This window comes from Dermacentor andersoni, chromosome 7 (genome assembly GCF_023375885.2).
Source record: "Dermacentor andersoni chromosome 7, qqDerAnde1_hic_scaffold, whole genome shotgun sequence".
NCBI lineage: Eukaryota > Metazoa > Arthropoda > Arachnida > Ixodida > Ixodidae > Dermacentor > Dermacentor andersoni.
Genome location: NC_092820.1, coordinates 166487453 through 166508490, shown reverse-complemented (window position 1 = coordinate 166508490; position 21038 = coordinate 166487453). Strand labels below are relative to the sequence as shown.

Below are 21038 nucleotides of genomic sequence, written 5' to 3'. Positions count from 1 at the left end.
TAGCAGCGCAAAAGTAGAACTTTTGCTGTTAGCTTAAATATAGTCGCTCTCCTGGCACTCACTGGCCTCCACAAGGTGTTTTCACTGTGCGGTAAGATTCCTTGTGGGTGCAAGGATTCAAGGAGTTGCGCTCAGGACGGCTCTTATTCCAATCCACACTGGATTAAGTAACAACGTTCTTTTTAAAATCTTCAATAACGTAGCCCGTGACGTCATAATACATTAACCGGCGTAAAGAAAACTGCCAGCACAATAGCACTGGTCATGCAATAGAATGACACAGATGTTTTTAATGTCTTGTTCATCGTGCACCTAACATTTACTTAGTACGTATAGTTCTCAATTCAGCTTCGGTTTTTAATTAGATAACAGTAATGACTACGGCAATTTTGAGCGTAATAAGATCACGGTTAGATACTAATAATAACCGTGCGTATCATTTATTGCTTTACTGGAAAAGCTGTGATTGCTGAAGGGCTTCGCACAAAGACCCGAATGAAAGCGCCGCACGTACCCATGGGTTCATCAAAACGTAAACATGTGGGCAGCATAAACGCCACCATAGCCAAAAGCGCACATCAGAAAGGCGGTTGACAAGTCATGGTGCTATATATATGATACATCACAATCAAGATCTTATTTCGCGAGGAAGCAGACAACTGCATTCACCCGCTTTTTCTGCTGGACTTGTATTCGATGCAGGCTTCTTGTTCCTGTTCCTGGCCCCGTGCTCTGAAAATATAGAAGTGCATTGGTCCCATACGCAGCACTTCAAGTGTACGCTTGAAAAAAAATTGTCGACACTTGCCGAAGCACTCTTAGAATGCCTTCGTTACCAAAAAGAAGTACACAACTGCACTCAAGAGCAGATGCTCTCCTTTACGCGTGTTCTCGTAACAATCTAAATCGGCTCGGAGAACATTCAGGCCATTCTCGCGCTATTCAAAATGTGTGGCCTGTTTTGGCTGTATTAGGTGTACTCAGTATCTCACGTGAATGCTCGTTGCCGCTATACATAGTTTGCCGCTATACATTCTACAATAGAAGAGATACCACGCAAAATCATAGAAATGGGAAGAACGTAGTATATCACTTGTTATCGGTCAGACCATCGCACCAAACCTTTGTGCGGTGGCATCGCGTAGTTCCCCACATTCTGGGCCATCTTTCTTTTTATTTGTTTTGTTCAATCGATTGCACTTATACTGGATGAAAACACACTGTCTCTTCAATTTGCGTGAAATCGTTTCCACTTATGATATCAAACGCTTACACACCAGAAGAGACCCTACCCTCGTTTAGAACATATGATACTTCACGAGGTCTTCCCTTAAGCAGTTTCAGTTGACTAGCCTTCGATTCACCCCCTTCCCTGTGAGCATTATAAAATGCATTATTTCAACTTCACTGCACTCCGGCCTTATTTTTGGGCAGAGCAAGCAAGGACAATGAACCGTCATTCTTTCATTCAAGCGCGATTGCAATTCAAACATTCGAATCCCCAATTCAATATGGACTTTTTGAACTCGACGATACAGGTCAGTTTGTCAGGGGCCAGTTTCTTGTACTTCCGCTCTGCTTTCTTGTTTCATACTACGAACCGATTTTCATCCTATTTCACTACTAAGTGCAGAATAAAGGTTTTATATGTTAGCATTAAGCGAGTTAGTATAAAATGTGCCTGTGTGAGAAATGTGAAAGCCGGTCACGTTGTAAAGGTATGTATGTATGTATGTATGTATGTATGTATGTATGAATGTATGTATGTATGTATGTATGTATGTATGTATGTATGTATGTATGTATGCATGTATGCATGTGTGCATGTGTGCATGCATGCATGCATGTATGTATGTATGTATGTATGTATGTATGTATGTATGTATGTATGTATGTATGTATGTATGTAATCAAATGAAACCGTCAATGAAAGCTAAACACATGCGCTTGAGCGCGGTCTGTAAGTTGGCTGCATATATATATATATATATATATTATAATACCGAGACCGATCAAGTTGTCCAGCGCTGTTTATTCCAAAAAAGGCAACGCCCGCAGCTCACGCGCGAAGAAGTCGAAGAAGAGGGAAGATGATGATGGCTATGTACAAATGAAAACGACGAAGTACGTTAATAGTGCTTACACTAACTTCCCCCCGTCATGGAAGCGGCCAGCCTGGCCGCAGATTAGAGATTATCTAAACGGGGAGTGAAGGGCTTCATCCGCGACACGTGAACAATTTCGGCATTCCGGCGGCGCCGGTCAGTGACGGAGTGTACTGGGCGGACGAGATAGTTTACTGCAGATGTTTGCTGCACAACGGTGTATGGACCAATGTAGCGTGGAAGGAACTTCTCACAGAGGCCTGGGGTGCGGACTGGAGTCCAAAGCAGGACTTGGTCTCCTGGGTGAAAACGTAGGTCACGGCGTTTGTTGTCGCAGTAACGCTTGCGCTCAGCTTGGGTAGCTTCTGTGCTTTGCCGGGCGATTTGACGGCAATGTGCAACTCGGGCAGCAAAATCTTCTGGAAGAACGTAGTATAAGCGACGCGTCAGGCGAAGAAGGTGCGAAAAATAGTTCTCTGTCGAATATGGTGGAAGGAGATCGTCCATACACAAGGAAGAAAGGGCTGTAGCCGGTAGTCCGTTGAATAGCAGTATTATATGCGAATGTCACAAAAGGAAGAATTTTATCCCAGTCAGTGTGGTCAGGACGGATGTACATGGCAATCATGTCAGACAGCGTACGGTGGAAGCGCTCAGTAAGGCCATTGGTTTGCGGATGATAAGTAGAAGTAGATTTGTGGACGGTATTAGTGGCTCGAAGAACTTCCTCGAGAACTTGTGAAATGAACGCCTTGCCACGGTCACTGAGAAGAACGCGAGGAGCCCCGTGGCGCAAGACGATGGCACGCACGAAAAAGTCGGCGACCTCAGAAGCGGTGCCGGATCGCAGAGGGGCAGTCTCGGCATATCTTGTTAAATGGTCGACCGAAGTGACAGTCCAACGGTGACCGGAGGGTGTCAACGGCAAGGGACCATATAAATCAATGCCAACAAATTCAAAAGGTGCGTCCGGGCAAGGAAGAGGTTGTAGTAAACCGGCAGGAGGGGATGTCGAGCGTTTGCGGTGCTGACATGACGCACAAGAGGCAATGTATTTGGCCACCGTTGTGGATAGGCCAGGCCAGAAGCAGCGGGTCTTTATGCGGTCGTAAGTCTTGTGGAAGCCTAAGTGGCCAGCCGATACATCGTCGTGAAGTGCCTCTAATACCCGCAAGCGAAGGCAGCGAGGTAGAACTGGGACCCACCGGTGACCTGTTGGGTGGTAAACGTAGCGGTGTAGCACGCCACCTTGAAGGCGGAATTGTCGAAGTTGGCGTCGCAAGCGGCTGTTGGGTGGTTCGGTGAACCCACTAAGGCGATCCATGAGAGCTCGACAGTAGGAGTCGGCCCGCTGAAGCGAGACGAAATCAGAGCGTGATGAAAGCGTAACTTGGTCCAGGGGCGTTATCGAGAGCTGGTGGGAGGCAAGCGTAGCATCGGAACGACGTGGTTGGGAAGACGACGGCGCGTTACCGGGAGAGAGTGAGAGTGGGCAGCGAGACAATGCGTCTGCATCATGATGGCGTTTTCCAGACTTGTATGTTATAGTGAAGTCATATTCCTGCAATCGCAGTATCCAGCGTCCTAAGCGTCCTGACATGTTTTTCATTGATGACAGCCAACACAGAGCATGATGGTCGGTGACGATGGTGAAGTGGCGGCCGTAAAGGTATGGGCGAAATTTCTGAATCGACCAAACGATAGCCAGGCACTCTTGCTCTGTAATGGTGTAGTTCCGCTCAGCTGGAGAAAGTGTTCGGCTGGCATATGCTATGACTTGCTCTTTAGATTCTGTATTACGTTGCAGAAGTACTGCGCCAATACCTTGTGCGCTTGCGTCAGTATGGAGTATGGTGGGGGCACGATTATCGAAGTGGCGAAGCACTGGTCCAGAAGTAAGATGCCGCTTAAGAGCTTGAAAAGCCGACTCGCAGTCGCTAGTCCACGTGAAAGAGGCACCGGTAACCAGTAGCTTGTGTAGAGGAGCTGCTATTGCTGCGAAGTTGCGTATAAATCTACGAAAATATGACGCCAAGCCGAGGAAACTACGTAGATCTTTCTGTTGCTGGGGGCGAGGAAACTGAAGAACGGCACTAATCTTTTCGGGGTCAGGCTGGATGCCAGCTTTTGAGACGACGTGACCCAATACTTTTATTGTTTTGCTTGCAAATTTGCATTTTTTTGTATTGATTTGGAGACCAGCATTCGCAAGGCACTTGAGAACTTCGTCTAATCGATGAAGATGTTGGCTGAAGTCAGACGAAAAGATGACAATATCGTCCAGATAACAGAGGCATGTCTTCCATTTTAGACCACGAAGGACGTTGTCTATCATGCGCTCAAATGTGGCAGGAGCATTACAAAGGCCAAAAGGCATCACGTTAAATATATATATATATATATATATATATATATATATATATATATATATATATATATATATTATATATATATATATATATATATATATAAAGCTAAGATAAAGAAGTGCTCGTATAGGCGCTTCATTATTAAAGAGGATGCTTTCTCACGAGAGGTACAGCGCTCGTGTGGCTATTGAAACTATTACGTGGACTTAGGTGAAAACGTATGCCACGCTGTAGACTTTCCAGGCTGTTTTAGCTAAGACGACTACGGCCTTCTCTACAGCCGCTAAATTACCGACACCATTCTCTGTCAATGTCGGTTCAATCAATTCTGCTATAGAGTGGCCTGTTTACGAATAGATGTTTGCTTTTTAGTGAATAAGACACGTCCCAGAAATATCTATAGACGAGAATAACTGCGAAGGGGTACAGTTAATTGCGATGCAACAGAGCCTCAAGTATGTTAAAAACGCCGCTGGCAACGACTTGAACCGCTGAGGGGAGCGTCACGTTGAGCCGAATCCCCGCGCGATGGCCTGGCATATTTGCGCAGAATGTTTGGCGCGTTTATGTTATCCATCGGCTCGCCTAGATCTACAAGCTAAGAGCCCGCTTCCAGTACAATTTTCGTGAAATTGCTTGGCATTTCTATTTAAAACATCTTCGCACCGAGACAGGCCCTCGTCTCTAAGATATCAGGATTCACCATGTCTTCCCTTAAGCCGGTTAGTTTGAGCAGCCTCCGCTACACTTCCCAATAAGGAGAGAGGCACACTTTGTTTCAACTTCATGGTGCTCCTGTGTCGTTTCTTCTTTTTTTAGAAAAGCCATCATAAGAAAAAAGAAACTCTTCCACGGAAGCGCGAGTGCACTTCCGATATTTGAATGTCAAAGCGAGTATCCTTCTTTTGTACTTGACCCTCCAGGTCAATTTCTGTATTTATAAGCTAGCTATATATAGTTCTGTGCATGTCCTTTTTCTTTAATAATAATAAGCGTTGACTTGTGGATGTTTAAAAAGATAATAGCAAATGAAGCTTCTTATGCCAGGCTAGGCATTCTTTCAGATATTGGATTAACTCTCCAGTTTTTCATTCACGATTAATTCAATTAAGAGACTAAGCCAGCCAGAATGACAAGAATTTGAGACGTGCACCACTGGTCTCGCTTGGAACCTTTGAGCTCTCTTTTGCTGGTCTGCTTGCCCAGTCAGGCAGACTTCCTTTTATGGTCCGTGCGCCGCACGGATCATAATGGGAAGCCATTTCTTGTCACAAAGAAATTGCATTGGAGAGCAGCTGGTTTGGCTGTACTCACCCACTTTTCCAGGTTTCTTCGAGCGAGGCGGTTTGCGTGCCGTGTGGGGTTTGCGCCGATTACCTGGAAGAATATAACCCGTGTCACTCGGCCGGAGGATTCGACCCCGCGACCTCGTGCTTAGCAGCCCAACATCATAGCCCCTAAGCCACCACGGCGGGTTCACCGAAACTTCTATCTTCAATGTCGATGTCGGCAGTTCATGCTTTCTTCTTTTTCTTTCACAAATAAATTAAGGTTAACTCCAGCAGCATAAATTTGAGCGCACTTTTTTAGGGGTCAATAAACATGGAGAACAAATTCCGGTACATCTACTTTTGCGCACAACTCGGATACGCGCCTCGAAATCTTGGGCCCTGACAGGCTTCTAGTTTCCTGGACAAATCAAATTTGTCGCTCTCTCTATCGCTCTCTCTTGCTCCGCTAAGTCAGATAATGTGTTCCTGTCCCTGACATAGCACGTATAAATATATGTAGGTCGACTACGTCGTTCGAGGGGCAGTGGTCAACCAAAGTGAGTCCTATAGAAGCGCTTCGTTACTAAAGATAGTGGTGGTTGCGCAGGTGAAGTACATCGCTCGTCCGACTATTGAAACCATTACGTGGATTTATTTATTTATTTATTTATTTATTTATTTATTTATTTATTTATTTATTTATTTATTCGCATTACCTTACAGGCCCATTGAAGGGCATTGAGTAAGGGGGGCAACAGTAATTACATGACAAAAATAGCAAGTGCAACATCGTTATACAAAATTAACATGCAACGAATCCAGGTTATCACGGAATGTTTCAAATCAAATCAAATCAAATCAAGTTTATTTCAACATACAACTGATGCTGAGGACCGTGGACAAAAAGCCAGCAAGGCTTGACGTGGTCCATGGCCCCGTTTTACAGGCAGCAACAAATGCAACAGAGGATTAGCACGGTTAAATACAATATTAAATGGAAAAATAGAATTTCTACACTAATAAACGCGAAACATTAATCATGATAACTATGAGCAAGTATAACAAAAAAACACAAAAAAAGTAAAGCTTACGTGATGAGTAATTCTCATAGATACGGCTAGTCATGAAATACATCACAACATACACAATAGGTAATAAAACAAATGCAGCACAATGTACATCGCTATTACGGCACCATATATAAAAATATTTCATACAGTAACATATACAGAAGGATTAGATACGCACAATACAAAAAAAAATGTTTATACAAGAATTGAACCTGTTCAAAGAACATTCATACGTCTATGTACATATTCGCATCTAGATATGTGTTTATCCAGCACAGAAATAAACATTACTTTATGTTTGCCTTGTTCAAATGGTAGGGTAGTCGAAAACGTAGCATTTGATAAGTATAATTTGTTCTAGGCCTTGGTAGTTCCCATGTTTCAGAACTCCTTGTACTGACCACCTTATGTTTTGCTATTAAGTTGGAAATACGTTTTAGGGTGTCGTTGTTTCTTTTAATACTAGTCATATAATTTCGTAGTAACATATTTTCATAAATGTTAGGCATTGACAGCAAATTGAGCTTTTCAAATAGAGGACTAGTATGTGTTAAGTAAGGGACATCGAGTATACAACGTACAGCTTTTTTCTGTATTCTGTGCAGTACACTGATATTAGACAGCGTTGTAGTGCCCCAGACAAGATGGCAATAGTTTATATGTGGTAATAACAGTGATTTGTACAAAAGAAGTTTAATACTTTCTGGAAGAAAAAAACGCAACTTGCATAGTATTCCAGTCACTCGAAGATGAATGCAATGTGATCCGGGAGACTGTTCCAATGGGCAATAGCTCTTGGTAGTGGTGATTAGTTAAATGCCTGCGTTTGACCATGAATGCGCAGGAAACTAAGTGCGTAGTGAATGCGACGAGATGTACGCACAGGAGCATGAAGCGGCAAACAGTGAAAGTTATTGCTATAGATGTAACTGTGAAACAGACATAAAAGAGCAATAACGCGGCGATCTTCTGAGGACTGAAATGCAAGACCTTGTTTTATTCGGGTAATTAGGCTGCTATATATTATATAACATACTCTACAGCATGTTCCACTTAATTTTAGCCAAACCTTAAAAATATGCAAATGCCACGTAGCAGAACCAAACCAATATAACGCTGTTTGCCGTCGGTTGGAGATACTCAGATTATTTTTTTGCATTCCACCTGGCTAGATAATTAGTCTTAATTAAATCAATTTCTTAGTTATTATATTTATATTAAAAGTGTCAATGAAGAAATTGTAGAGCAACATGAAAAACATCCAATACAGCTTTCTGTAGCTCATTACGTGCCACATAATATGGTTTTTCTGAGCATGAAATAAGCCCGCGAATACACGCTCGGAATAATAAATAAAGCGGAAGAGAGAAGTGCCTCGTGCGGCCAGTCACGCGGCCCTTTTGCGTGCAATTGCGCGCGTCTTTCACGTTCGGAATAACCCTTTTATGTGGCACGTATTGAGCAACAGAAAGCTATATCGGGTGTTTTTCATGTTTCTCTACAATTTTTTTCATTTACACTTCTAATCTAATTAAAATAATAGAGAATTCGATTAAATAATTAAGACTGATTATCTAATATGTCGGAATGCAAAAAATTATCTCGAAGTGTCGGCTTACAGCGTTACCTTGGTTTGGTCCAGCTACGCGGCATTTGCATATCTTGGTTTGGCTCAAGTTACTGAAACACCTTGTATATTACATGCAAACAAAGAAGAATGGAAACAGAGGGGCTCGATTTTCGTTAATCACGACAATATAAAGCCAGTATTCAAGGAGAGGGAGAAGAATACAGGAAGGCAGGGATGTTAACCTGTCAATAGTCTGGTTGGCTACCCTACACTGGGGGAAGGGAGAAGGGGAAGAGAAAGAAGGGAGAAAGAAGGTGTAGGTACGTGTACGCACAGCACTTCAGTTAAAGCCGCTCGAGCAAACCAGAAGTTCTGAGAAAACACAAAAGTGCCTTCACTGCCTTCTGAGCGGATGATCGGTCGGGACGGTGCTCTAATATTGTCTGTTCACTCAGAGGACGATCGTCTAGTTTCTTCAATGTGTCGGACAAATACTGTCTTTGTGTTTGAAATTGAGGACAATGGCACAATATGTGATCAATGTTCTCCTCGCATGCGCAAACATCACATACAGGACTATCAGTCATTCCAATTAGTGCTGAGTAGGCATTCGTGAAGGCCACTCCGAGCCATAACCGACACAGAAGAGACTCTTCACGCCGGTGCACACCGGCTGGAGGTCTGCCAGCATTCAACGAAGCCAAGTAAAACATAGGGGTAATTAGCTGTGGTTGACATATGAAAGCAGAAATTACGTATGAAAAGGGGAAATGAAAATGAACGATAGATAGCTTGTCGCCGGTGGGAACAGAACCCACAACCTTAACATTACGTGGGCGATGCGCTACCATTGCGCTACAGTGACCGCCATCAGTCCATCCACTAACCTGCGAACTTAGGCTTGCTGGCACATGGCGAATGAATGCTACTCACATGCCACCATCAAGGTTGCCAGATTCGAGACACTCGCTACGAATGAACGAGAACGCGTTCGTAGGCGGATTAATGGCCGTCGCTGTAGCACAATTGGCACTGCATGTGACGGTTGTGGGTTAGCTCCCCAACGGCGACAAGTTATGTTTTCGTCCACTTTCATTTCACTTTTCCCGTTATTATATCCTACATTTTAATTTCAATCACAGCTATTTATTCCTAAGCTTTCCTTGGCTTCATAGCCTGCTGGGACCTTATATGGTCACGAGGCACACAAAGTGTATCTAAAGATATTTCGCTTTTATCGGACACTTTCCCGTTCTCCATTGAATGCAGACATGACCAATACGATACACAAGTAGCCAGAACTGGTCGAGTTGGAATGCAGCCATCAGCGCAAGAACTAGGCAAAATCGAGAAAAGAAGAGGCGATCGCAACCGCTGCCTATGCTAAAGCTATAATGAAAACGTGTCGCCAATATGTATACAATGCGGATTGCACCAAATCCGGAAAAAATAAACAGTACTGGCACCTCGTACAACAGCACTACATGCTGGCACATCACGTGTGATTAAACATGATTCCAAAAGTTAAATTAATCTTTTGTTAGAAAAAAAATTCAGAGCCACTCCACTATTTGAAGGTGGATGACCAGCGAAGTGTATAGTATACTGTATACATATGTTGATAATAAATATTTTGATTGAGAATTAAAAGACGCAAACCACAATGAATTTCGTTTTTTTTTTCACGATTTCTTTGTTGTTCTATTGCATACTCGATGCTTTTCTTATTTTTAACCTTCTTTTGATTGCTGTTTTTTTAGTTACTATTTGTTCACCAAGGTGACCAGCGCTTTATGATTGCTATGATATATGGCCAGTGCCTCTGTGGCGACACTGGAAAGGCTCCTGGCCAATGTGAGGTCTATACACGACCGATGACACGTCGTGGGCACACTGATGTTTGTTTAACATTGAATGCCGAACCTTTCCAAGAGAAACGCCGCGAACCACTGTCAACGTGTCTCATAGACGTGTCTCGTTTGGCCGAGGTGGAAGTGCACAGGTGGAAGGGAACTGAGAAAAGGTTACGTGGTTTGCCTATAGAGCCGGTGACGTCAAACCGCAATCCATACTAAACAGTGTCTATTCCAGGTTTACTTTTTTATTACGATATTTTTTTCTCACAATACGTTTTAACACTTCTCGCAATTAAACGCAGTTGGGGCATACCCGGGGGTACGCTTTTGCTTTATGCTTTAGCTATTTTAGCTCTGTGGTGGCCGCCATCTGTTTTGTCTACGCGCACATACCGCCACAACCTAGCGTATAGCCGCTCCGCTGTAAAAACGATACACTTCACTGCTTTCTGTTCGCATCAAGGCAGCGTTCAGCTTCTAGGAGTCGCTTGATCAGCATCCCTTATACTCGCGCAGCACACCTGGATAGAGACTTTAGCTTGCTACTCAATGGCGACTAACCATCGCCGCGAGCTTTCAGATAACGCGTTCATTGTCACTTCCAATGTACCATCTGCTTTGCTTTATGTGGCGTGCTTAACTCGTCTGCCTAGACTCTTTTTGTATCATGCATCATTGCTCATTATTTTCTTAATTTCACTTTGAAGTCCAGGGGGCCCTCTTGATCACCCTGTCAGGTCTGCGAACTGCCTCGGAACGCCTTCAACAGCTACGGGTATCACCCGCTTGTGCTTTCATGCCGCCACATTTCTACCCGTCACCACCTTTCATGTCGCTCTTTCTGCACGTAAGAGAGTTGAGCTACTCCACGCTACATTTTACGCCCTACGCCATGTGCCTCTTTTGTGGCACACATTCACTACGTTCAGGGCCCATCATCTGATCCTTCCACGACAGTAGCCTCTATGTAAACTCCCATACTACAGACGACGGGGTCGATGTCACCATCAATAAATTTTTCTCTCTTCTCCTATTCACTGGATCGCTTGTTCGTTGGACAAAGATAAGGGACATGGGTGCAATGATCGTCGAATCATTGCAAAACTACATCGAAATCAAGACTACAATCAAAGGCAAGGCTATACTATCTAATTTTGTTCGCAGATCTATACGCAGCAGTAATTATAGCTTGTCGAGTCTTCTCGACACGAGCTGGCTTCACTATACTCACCCCTTTGGTGAGACCCAGGCTTTCCGACGGGGTGTTTTTGTCCCCCTAAAATTCATGTAAATACACATGTTAATAGTATTACGCTTACGAAGATCGTACGGAAACATGATCTTGTTCATTGTCTTCGTATGAGATACCACGTTTAAAGAAAGGGGTTGTGCGTATTAAGCTGTGTCTGCTGCCACCGTATCATTGCTATATATGGGCTTGTTCTTTATTGCTTTCTTTAAGGAATGGCATTCAGGCAAATCTAAGCTGAAACAGTTTTTAGAAGGTCGAAGATGTTATGTGAGCGCTTTAGACTATGGGAAGTGCTTGCCTGAACGAGCACGTTTTCGCAATTCTGCAGTTTCTGCTGCACATGTTTAGAGGGCATTGCTTCGACCACACATGAAACAATACTGCAAATTTACCCAGCGCAAAATAAACGAGGACGCAAGAAACATGTATACGCAGGACCGGATATGCAATGATATTTCTTTGGCGCAAGGAAACTGCAATAACAGGAATTTGCTGGTAACTGTGAACATAGTAGACACTGAAAAACCTATCAATCCTTATCACGCCCCCGAAGTTTTGATATGCTGCTCACGCTCACTCGAGCCATTATTTGCACGATTTGTACAAACCTAAACAGAGCGTAGCTTCCTAGTACGGATCATCGCATACACCATCTGACGATGCGGCTGCTTTCTCACCCGGTTTTCGCGGCTGGTTCTGCTGTCGTGCGTTCCCTGGTTGGACGCCTCTCTTTGGCCGCCCTAAAGGTACATAAAGGAACAGGTTTATTAGACGTCCCGACTACTTTGCTTATCAGTATCAGTGCGCAATCTGCTATTGATACCGCCAGTCGTTGGCGGCAGACTTACCTCCTACTAGACCCCTTAGATGAAATAAAAGGCTACTTCTGTATTTTGCAGTATCACTTTAGTAGGAAACGTAGTCACACATAAACTTTGACAAAACAAATACGGTCTTCTGCAAAAATAATGATCGTGCTAATAGGCGCCGAAATTCAAGGTCTTGCGGAGGCGGCCGAGGAGAGGGAATTGCCGCGAGGGCACGATTTCGTGGAGCCCGCTAGCTGTGGGGATGACGGTCCCGGGGAGCGACAGGTGAATGCAACCACGCAGAGTCAGCGTGCTATGGTATTTTCTCCGCGTTTTCTTATCGTGTCGCCATCTTCTTCACTTTCTCATTTTCCTTTTTTTTCCTTTTGCCCTTCCCCAAAGCTTAGTGGCAGGCGACAACACAGTACTGTAGCTCAAGCCTACCTCTCAGTTTTTCTCTCATAACAAATCACTCTCCCTCTCTCTTTCTCCGTGTCCGATTGTGCACAAACGTGCATCATTATGTAGAAAAGCCATAGGTTGGTACATAGGTTGACAAAGGATGAAACCCAGCCTTCGAAGACGCGTACAGAAGAGGAGAGAAGAGCGTGTGCGCTTGTCCTTACTCTGCTCTTGTGTACGCGTCTTCGAAAGCTCGGTTTTGTCAAGTGTATCATTATGTTCACACGCTCTGGAAACTTTATTTCGATGTGCCAGCTGCTCAAGGAAGTTTAACGTCAGGGACCGATCTATATATTAGAAATAACCAAAAGAAAGAAAGTAAGAGTAACCAAATGTCACGTGGGTAAAGCCTTAGATTTAAAAACGTCGCGTATCACTAATGATTATTTATATTTGCTATACTTTTTCATTATGTCTTACGGTAATTGAGAGGTTTGTGACGGCGTTTATTGAAACCTATATTAACGTTTCCATGCTTCAACCTATTTCACGAATGCTTCAATAGCGCAGCGAATCCAAGCACGTCAAAGGGAATAATCAGCCTCGAAGTAACATCGGGCTTAAAGACTCATTAGTTGTGGCCTGAAAACAAATGTTTTTCTTAACAGGAAGAATAGTATTATTTCTTGAGAGACCACTAGAACACACTGGAACTAGTTCCATGCATGATTTAAATCTATGGAGTACGACACTGGTCACGCAAATGTGGTTAAATTTTTATGTGGTTTATATGTACGGGTGCTTTTATTTTAAACCATACAGAATTCCATTATATATCCCGCGGCAGATAGCGAATTCTAGTATTTGAGTTCACAACCACGAAAAGGCGAACAATACTCGTACGATAAATTGAAAGGTACATAGTCGATAATTATCAAAACAATTTTTTTATTACTTTTTATTAAGTTACGTTACGGAATACATTGTACTTCACTAATTGTAGCCGTTGGATTGGCAAGGCATATCCACTTGGAACAGTCGTTCAGGTTGGCACCAATTTCGTGATATCTTCCATAGTACGGCATGAAATACATTGGCATTCCAGTTACTTTCGTGCTCCAGTGCATTAAACAGCGGCTTGATAAAGACGATTAAATGGGACAGTAGTGCACTTTTACAGAAAGTTTCTCGGCGCATAGCTGGAAACCTGTGTATTCCTTTGAAGTCATTCCAAGGGGACGTGCCTTGCAAGCTCACCCGGTACGATTTGTAAATAGCAATACGAGCCGTAAAGTAATGAGCTAGAAAGTAAATTAGTGATTGTTTGGTAATTATTAGACTATGCGTTTCGATTTGTAGTGCAAGTGATGTACCCGAGTAATCGAGCTTGAAGACTAGAGTTCCCGCTGCGGTGGCTTAGCGATCATGATGTGGCGCTGCTAAGCAATGAGGTCGCGGGATTGAATATAGGACGTGGCGGCCGCATTTCGAGGGGGCGAAATGGGAAGACACTCCTGCACTCAGATTTAGGTGCACGTTAACGATTACCTGGTGGTCGAAATTAATCCCGAGTCCCCCACTACGGCGTGCGCCATAACGGAATCGTGGTTTTGGCACTTGAGAACCCAGAATTCAATTCAAGACTAGAATTATAGCTATCCGCCACAGACAATATTCAAAAGTTATGTATGGTCTTCAAAAATGGCAGGCGACCCCAATCTTTGACTTAGGTGTCTCATAAGTGACACTCGCACCTCGGCGTTCGTGTTCGTTAGGTTAAACGAGGCAACGACTTTGCCCTGGCACAATATGTGGGCGAGGAGTGAGGGAGGGCGAGGAGGAAGCGCACAGCACGCCACCTGGCGGGGCGTAGCCCCCTAGCGAGCGGTGCACGAAGCGCACTTTAGGCGCCTTCCTGGTGCTGATGTCAGAGCATGTAACGAGCGCGCGCGCGCAGCTGTTGCGAGCGAGCGAGCAGATGAGCGCCGGGTGAGGAGAAGCGAGAGAGGAGGGAGTGACGTCATATCCGCTCGGCTAGGCTAGGCAACTGTTTACCATTATTTAGCCGGTTAAATATCATGCCACCTTCTCTTGTGTGGCGTCATTAGTTACGTCATTACTTCTGCTTTCAACTTCCGCGTTTCCAGAAATTTCGCCGAAGTCGTGCTCACGTGGCGGATCTCTGGAGTCTACGATTCTGCGCTTTTGTGTGCAGTAATCAGTGATTTCTAATTATTTCTAATTATTCCAGACACTTCAGTAACTCAACTTGTAAGTAAACTTATGCGCTGATATATCTATAATGTAACCCATTAATTTTGTACAGTACTATTTTTTCTATTTTTTTCTGGTTTATTTTGAATTTCGTCCCCGGTCGTCTCAGGAGGCGAACCGGCAGTGCTGCGCAAGAAACAAGAGCGCCACTCGATGCTCGTGCCAGTTAAAAAACACGCTGTTTAGACTTGCGGTCCACATTATTGCCCTGCGGCCGATGGTACAGCAGAAATGAATGACGCACTTAAGAAGGCAATGATTGGCTGACGCCATGCCATGCTGCTGGTCTATGTATAAATAATCACCGAGCTGATAGATCTTAAACGAAGGTAACGGCAAGAAGCGAAAAACAGGGTTAGGAAAGGAAAATAGCGCGCCAGACCCCTTTTTTGCGAATGGTAAGCGCCACCCTCCAATGGAAAAGCCCGGTTGGACTAGAGTTGACATTACACAAAGTTTTTCTCCTCGTCGAAAAGCAGCTTCCTCGTGCCCGACTATTATTGTTTAATCGAACAGATAGCAGACAAAACAGTGCAAGAGTAACTGTGTATAATACATTCATTAAAACTTCTTTCTGGGCGAGTTGGTGCATACTTGACATGAAAACTGTTTACAGCGCAAACACATGCAACCACAAAGTATAAGGGACAGGACACAAGCGCTTGTGTCCTGTCCCTTATACTTTGTGGTTGCATGTGTTTGCGCTGTAAACAGTTTTCATGTCATGTGTATAATACCACGCCAGCTGGCGTGTCACTGTTTCGAATTATGGGCAGAACAGCGGTTCTTTTTTTTTTTTTTTTTTCTGCTGATCGGTGTGTTTCGATACATACCGACCAATTGGAGGAAGGCATGACGCGAAGACTGGTTTGCATTTGGATAACATTTAGCGATAGTCGGTTCTGCATGATGGTTTTACACTATGGTTTATTTCGCCTTCATTATTACAGTGTTTTAAGCTGTAACGGGCTCATTCCAATAGCTTTTTCGGTTGGGGATGGTGTCCGCCGCTGGTGTGCGGTGTCCGTCGCAGCTGTCTCCAAGCACGCGAGAAGTCACGCGATGTCACAGGTGTGACGAGTAGCGTCGACAGGTGCTCACTTTACATAGCAGTTACAGATTGGGGTGCGTGTAAAGCCACACTTATCTGAGCGATTCGCGCTTTAAAGTTTCATGCACGCACACGCTCAACTTTCGCATTGGGACGATGCACCCTTCGAAAGGGAGGATAATTCCGCGTCTGCATTAGGGCAAGGATCATGACGAAAAGACGACATAACACCATTTAGAAGAAACATAGCGAACTAGAAGAAGTGACTAGCGCTCGGTATTAGTCTGTTCTTATAACTGTTCCTGCGGACTGTGTGCTTTGGACCCACAAGTTTCCACTTGCATCGTATCGTGACACGCATCAAAGGATGTGAAACGATCGCCGCGCAGTGTCGCTTCCTGTGTTACCTCTTCGCAACGCGTTATGGCGCCTCCTCCCAAGGTACGCACCGCTGCTGAAGACGTGACTCGTAGACCTACGCGCGCGGCTGCAACCAGGCAACGTCAGGCTCAGCATACCGCTGTGCAGAGAGCAGTAGAAGCCGCCGGTCGCCATCAACGCGGGTGGACAGTTTATAGTTCGTTCTCGGGAAAGGCTTCGCCGCGAACACCCTCTGGTACTGCTTAAAATGCAGTCCGACAGGTTCGCTGCCGAGACCCTCGGGTGCGTTCTGTTGGAAATCAGGCGTGACAGCAGTGCACCACTACACTGTCTGGCTTGCAAAAATTACAAAATCTTCGTGCAACATTGCCCACAAGTATTAAGAGAAGTACAATACTTCCGTCGCAAAGAACGGCGTGCTTGGATGGGGCGGTGTCTTTTCCCCCAATGTTGTGCAGCCATGGTTAACGACGACCCGTTTTCCTCGGGGGATTGCAAATAACGCTAGTCCTCTTTCCGGCCTGCTGCTGTATTGAAAAGCGCAGCAGCCAGGAGTTCTTCCCGCGAATGAAGCTCACTTGCCAAACGCACGTGCGCCGTGCCAGCATGATCAACACGTGGCAGGCGAATGACGGCTGGAAAGAAGTAAAAATAGCTAAAACAAGTTTCAGGAAATCTATTTGACATGAGGGTCAGTTGATAGGGCGATTCCGTGCGCTGCAGCCAATCAGCATGCGGGAAGCGACGGCGCGGCGACAACTAGGAGGAAGAGAGGAGGACAGCTGCGTGAGTGAGGGTGTAGCGGCAAAGATCAAAAAGTGTCGCAGCTTTCCAGAATAAAGGGACTTCATCTGGGCGGATGGATGGATGGATGGATGGATTCTATGAGCGTCCCCTTTGGAACAGGGCAGGGGATTGCCCCACCAAGCTCTTGTTACTCTATTGCCTTATGCCCTACCTATGTTTAAAGAAGAAAAAGAAAGAAAAGAAAGAAAAACCCACGAAGAATTCCCATCACCAAACATTCTGAACCCCTATAAGAAACTTTGTTTTTATACGCCTCCGTTGTTTTTCGTTTCCCTACTTCCCCCAATATTCCAATGGCCTCTTACTAATCACTGTTGACGACATGCTTACCTTCCCCCGGCTCTCGCTGAACCCAAGGGCTTCAAGAAGGCCAGAGGTGCCTAAATCGAACGCTGGGCAGATATCTTCACATTCTAGTAAAGCATGCTCTACCGTTTCCCTAGCTTTACCGCAGCAAGCACATGCTTCGTCTTCCTTGTTGTATCTCACTTCATACGTGCGCGCGTGTCCTAAGGCATCCTGATCTCGCTTCCAAAAGTATGAGCTTCCCTTTGAGTTATCGTAAATTGTTTCATCCTTGATTTCGTTTTTTTTTCCTTATGTAGTTAGTCATGGCAGGTTTCACTCCCTGCCGCAACCTATGAGATTATCTCAGCCCCTCTAACTTTCCGCATGACGTTCTTTGTTGCTATGTTGCTCACCATACCGATCGCATACTGGCTGGTAAGCTTCCTAGTTCTTTTCCTCCGCTGTGAATCAATCTTTGCCCTGTACAAATATCTGAGCACTCGCCCAGCCATCTACTTTCTTCTATATTCCTCAGTCGTTCTCGTAATCAGTTTTACTGTGACCTTCCCTAATTTCAAAATTTGTCCAGCCCATATCACCCTGCACAGCTTCATTTGTAGTCTTCCCGTAAGAGCCCAATGCGAGGCGTCCCACTGACCTTTGCTTGCCGTCGAGGCCTTATCGTACCCCTGATTTCAAGGAAACAACGACATTTCAAAATGTAAGTCCTGGAACAATTACATCATTCCACATACCGCGGAGCACCTCGTGTCTCTTGTATCTCCATAGCGCTCTGGGTGTCGTTATGGCTGCTTTTCTCTTCCCCTTTACTGTTATTTCTTTTTCCTGTGCTTCCATATCTCTATTGCCTTCGTTTATCCATATACCAAGGTATTTATATTCTTTCACCAGAGGTATTTCCTTTCCCTGTATTGGGACTGCCTGTTCACTGTTTTCATTGAATGCCATAACACCTTATTTTTTTAACGCTATATTTCAGACCTAAATTCTCGCCTTCCTGTCCAAAGATATTAGCCAGACATTGCGTATCACTTCGCTTATTAGCTAGCAACACAATATCGTCCGCATAAAACAAACTTGGAAGCTGCTGCTCCTACTACTGTACCAGCCTGTTTGTATGAGAGATTAAACCCGAGAATACTTCCCTTTACCGCCCTTTCCATCCTCACCATGTACATTATAAACAACAGTGAGGATAAAGGACACCCCTGCCTCAGTTCCTCATTGACATCAACTTTCTCCTCGCTCCGCATCCCTTCCCATTCAACGCAAACGGTATTTTCTTAGTAAATCTCACTCAGAAGATGTATACAATCGGGGCCTAATTCCTTCCCCTTTCAGAATACCCCACATAATGTTGCTGACTACGCCCCTGCAATGTCTAAAAAGGCCACATAAAACAGACTGCTTTCTAGTGTTGATATTTCGATGCATTGAGTAAGGACAAATCAGTTATCATCCAGGCGAACATCGGTTCTGAAGCCATTCTGCCCTCGGCTAACAGTGCCACGTCGGGACAGACGGGCTCGCACGCCGAATGCCATTTTTTTGCTGGGGAGCGCGCCGAATAGGACGGTAGGAGCAAAAGCCGCAAGCGCGCGAAATATCGGAGGCGATGGACGACACTATATTGACACGGTCAGCGCTCTCTGATGTCAGATCACCGAAGCTGAGTCAAGTGGAGCTCAAGGGTGGCCAGGAAGCGACAACAAGAAACACGCTGATGGTGGCTTCCCACCCCCACCCTTAGTCGCGAGTTAGTAGCTGTGCCTGTAAAAAAGATTAGTCTATCCCCTTGTCCACGGGCTTTGTTGTGTGAGCACACGCGTAGACTGCTGTAACCATCAATTTTTTCAGGGATCGTAAACGTGTTGAATATTTGCAGCTTTTACGTTTACCTAAATGTACCTTTATTTAGGCTGTGCCGAAAATTCCCATGGCCATGACAATACCGCTAGGAGAGAAAACATTGAATCACCGTGTTTCTTGGATTACTCGTGACAACATGCGTGAAAAGACTGACTATGAGATTAAGATTTACTTACGTCTTGCTTTAGCGAGCTCCACTTCCGTGACTATAATCACGACGACAATTAATGTGGCGGTAACTAAAGCTAATTTCATTCTTTCCTACGTAACCTAAATCGGCACCCCAGATGACACATTTGCCAGCGAGCTTCACGCACATCGACGGAACGCACGCTATGTTGTAACCGCTGCTTGCGCAAAAAAAAAGCTTCAGCTAAGAAGAGAGCCAGCGTTGCTATTTACCAAGGCACAATGCAACTGCAGCAGCTTTGACTTTTTCTCTTTCAATTTAGTCCTCTCACCTTCTGGCCAACTTTACAGGGCCGGCTTCGCTTGACTCGAACACAACACGCCGTGCGAGAACAAGTGGTCATATCTCATGGAAATACAAAGAAGCCCGATGTTTCAGATTCTCTATTCGTGTTGAAATGTAGCAATGCAGCAAACGCCGCCACCGCAGTCGGCTATTTGCGCACTTGCGCAAGACGTACAACAAAGCGCTACATCGACGCTATGGTTAGCAGGAATATAGTGAACGTTAACGGAATTTAACTGCGTTTGGGAGCATGTGGCGACACAGGATGTAGATAGAAAGCCTCCTCGAGTGAATGACCTGTGACGGCGTTTCCGTAGGCCACCGCATCTTGTGGCTTAGGAACTGAAGTCATGGGCCTCGTGCCGGCTTCTCGTCGTCATAGAGATAGCTGCGCGGCAATAATTTGCCATGGCGTTTTGCCGTCTCGATATGGTCTCCTCCTCGAAAACGTTCTTCCTATTGAATGTTGTCGGTGCGGCGTTTATTTTGTCCTTCGTTTGCAGTCTTCTAAAAATAAGGGTTTATTTCGAACTATCAAAAATCTATCGGGGCTTTTTTCCTCGCAACTTCAATTTTTGTGGCAGCCACCGTATTAAGTTGATATCTTTCATAGCCTTACAACATTAAACGACGCAGTTTTTGCAGCTACTGACTTATGGTAGTGCGCCAAGGAGACTGCCTTTCTAAAAAAAAAATAAGAAGACGTGGGGAATTGCGGCTTCCAATGCCACTAAGTACAAAATTTTGGTTTGTCATTATTTTCTGGTTCATGTACATCTCGTTCCCTTTCTTCTTACTTGCTGCTCTTACTTGCTGCTCGTGAAATACTGCTCCGCGGTATTTCACGTCACCTGCACTGTCTACAGACAGTGCTGCACTGCACACAAGAACAAAATTCTACAGTAGCCATGCATGATAGTAGTCAATGATGGTAGTCAATGCAAGCGAATACACGGAACGAGTAAGTAAGTAAGTAAGTAAGTAAGTAAGCAAAAGTAAGTAAGTAAGTAAAAGTAAGTAAGTAAGTAAGTAAAAGTAAGTAAGTAAGTAAAAGTAAGTAAGTAAGTAAAAGTAAGTAAGTAAGTAAAAGTAAGTAAGTAAAAGTAAGTAAGTAAGTAAAAGTAAGTAAGTAAGTAAAAGTAAGTAAGGAAGTAAAAGTAAGTAAGGA

At 44.6% G+C, this 21038-nt stretch overlaps 1 protein-coding gene and 1 long non-coding RNA gene across 4 annotated transcripts in view; one reads left to right on the top strand and one right to left on the bottom strand.

The window, feature by feature from the left end:
• LOC129385286 (uncharacterized) overlaps positions 1-19733 on the bottom strand; it is a 48418-nt gene extending 28685 nt beyond the window's left edge. For both annotated transcript variants that reach the window (XM_055071820.1, XM_055071821.1), the window contains exons 1-5: positions 19572-19733; positions 12171-12233; positions 11473-11517; positions 5789-5851; positions 670-732 (exon numbers count right to left, since the gene is read on the bottom strand). In XM_055071820.1, the coding sequence (XP_054927795.1) occupies positions 670-732; positions 5789-5851; positions 11473-11517; positions 12171-12233; positions 19572-19650 (313 nt within the window). In that variant the 5' untranslated portion in view covers positions 19651-19733. The remainder of the gene's footprint in view (positions 1-669; positions 733-5788; positions 5852-11472; positions 11518-12170; positions 12234-19571) is intronic.
• The window catches only part of LOC129385288 (uncharacterized), a 482098-nt gene that overhangs the window by 449425 nt on the left and 11635 nt on the right, over positions 1-21038 (top strand). The gene's annotated exons all lie outside the window — the stretch shown is intronic.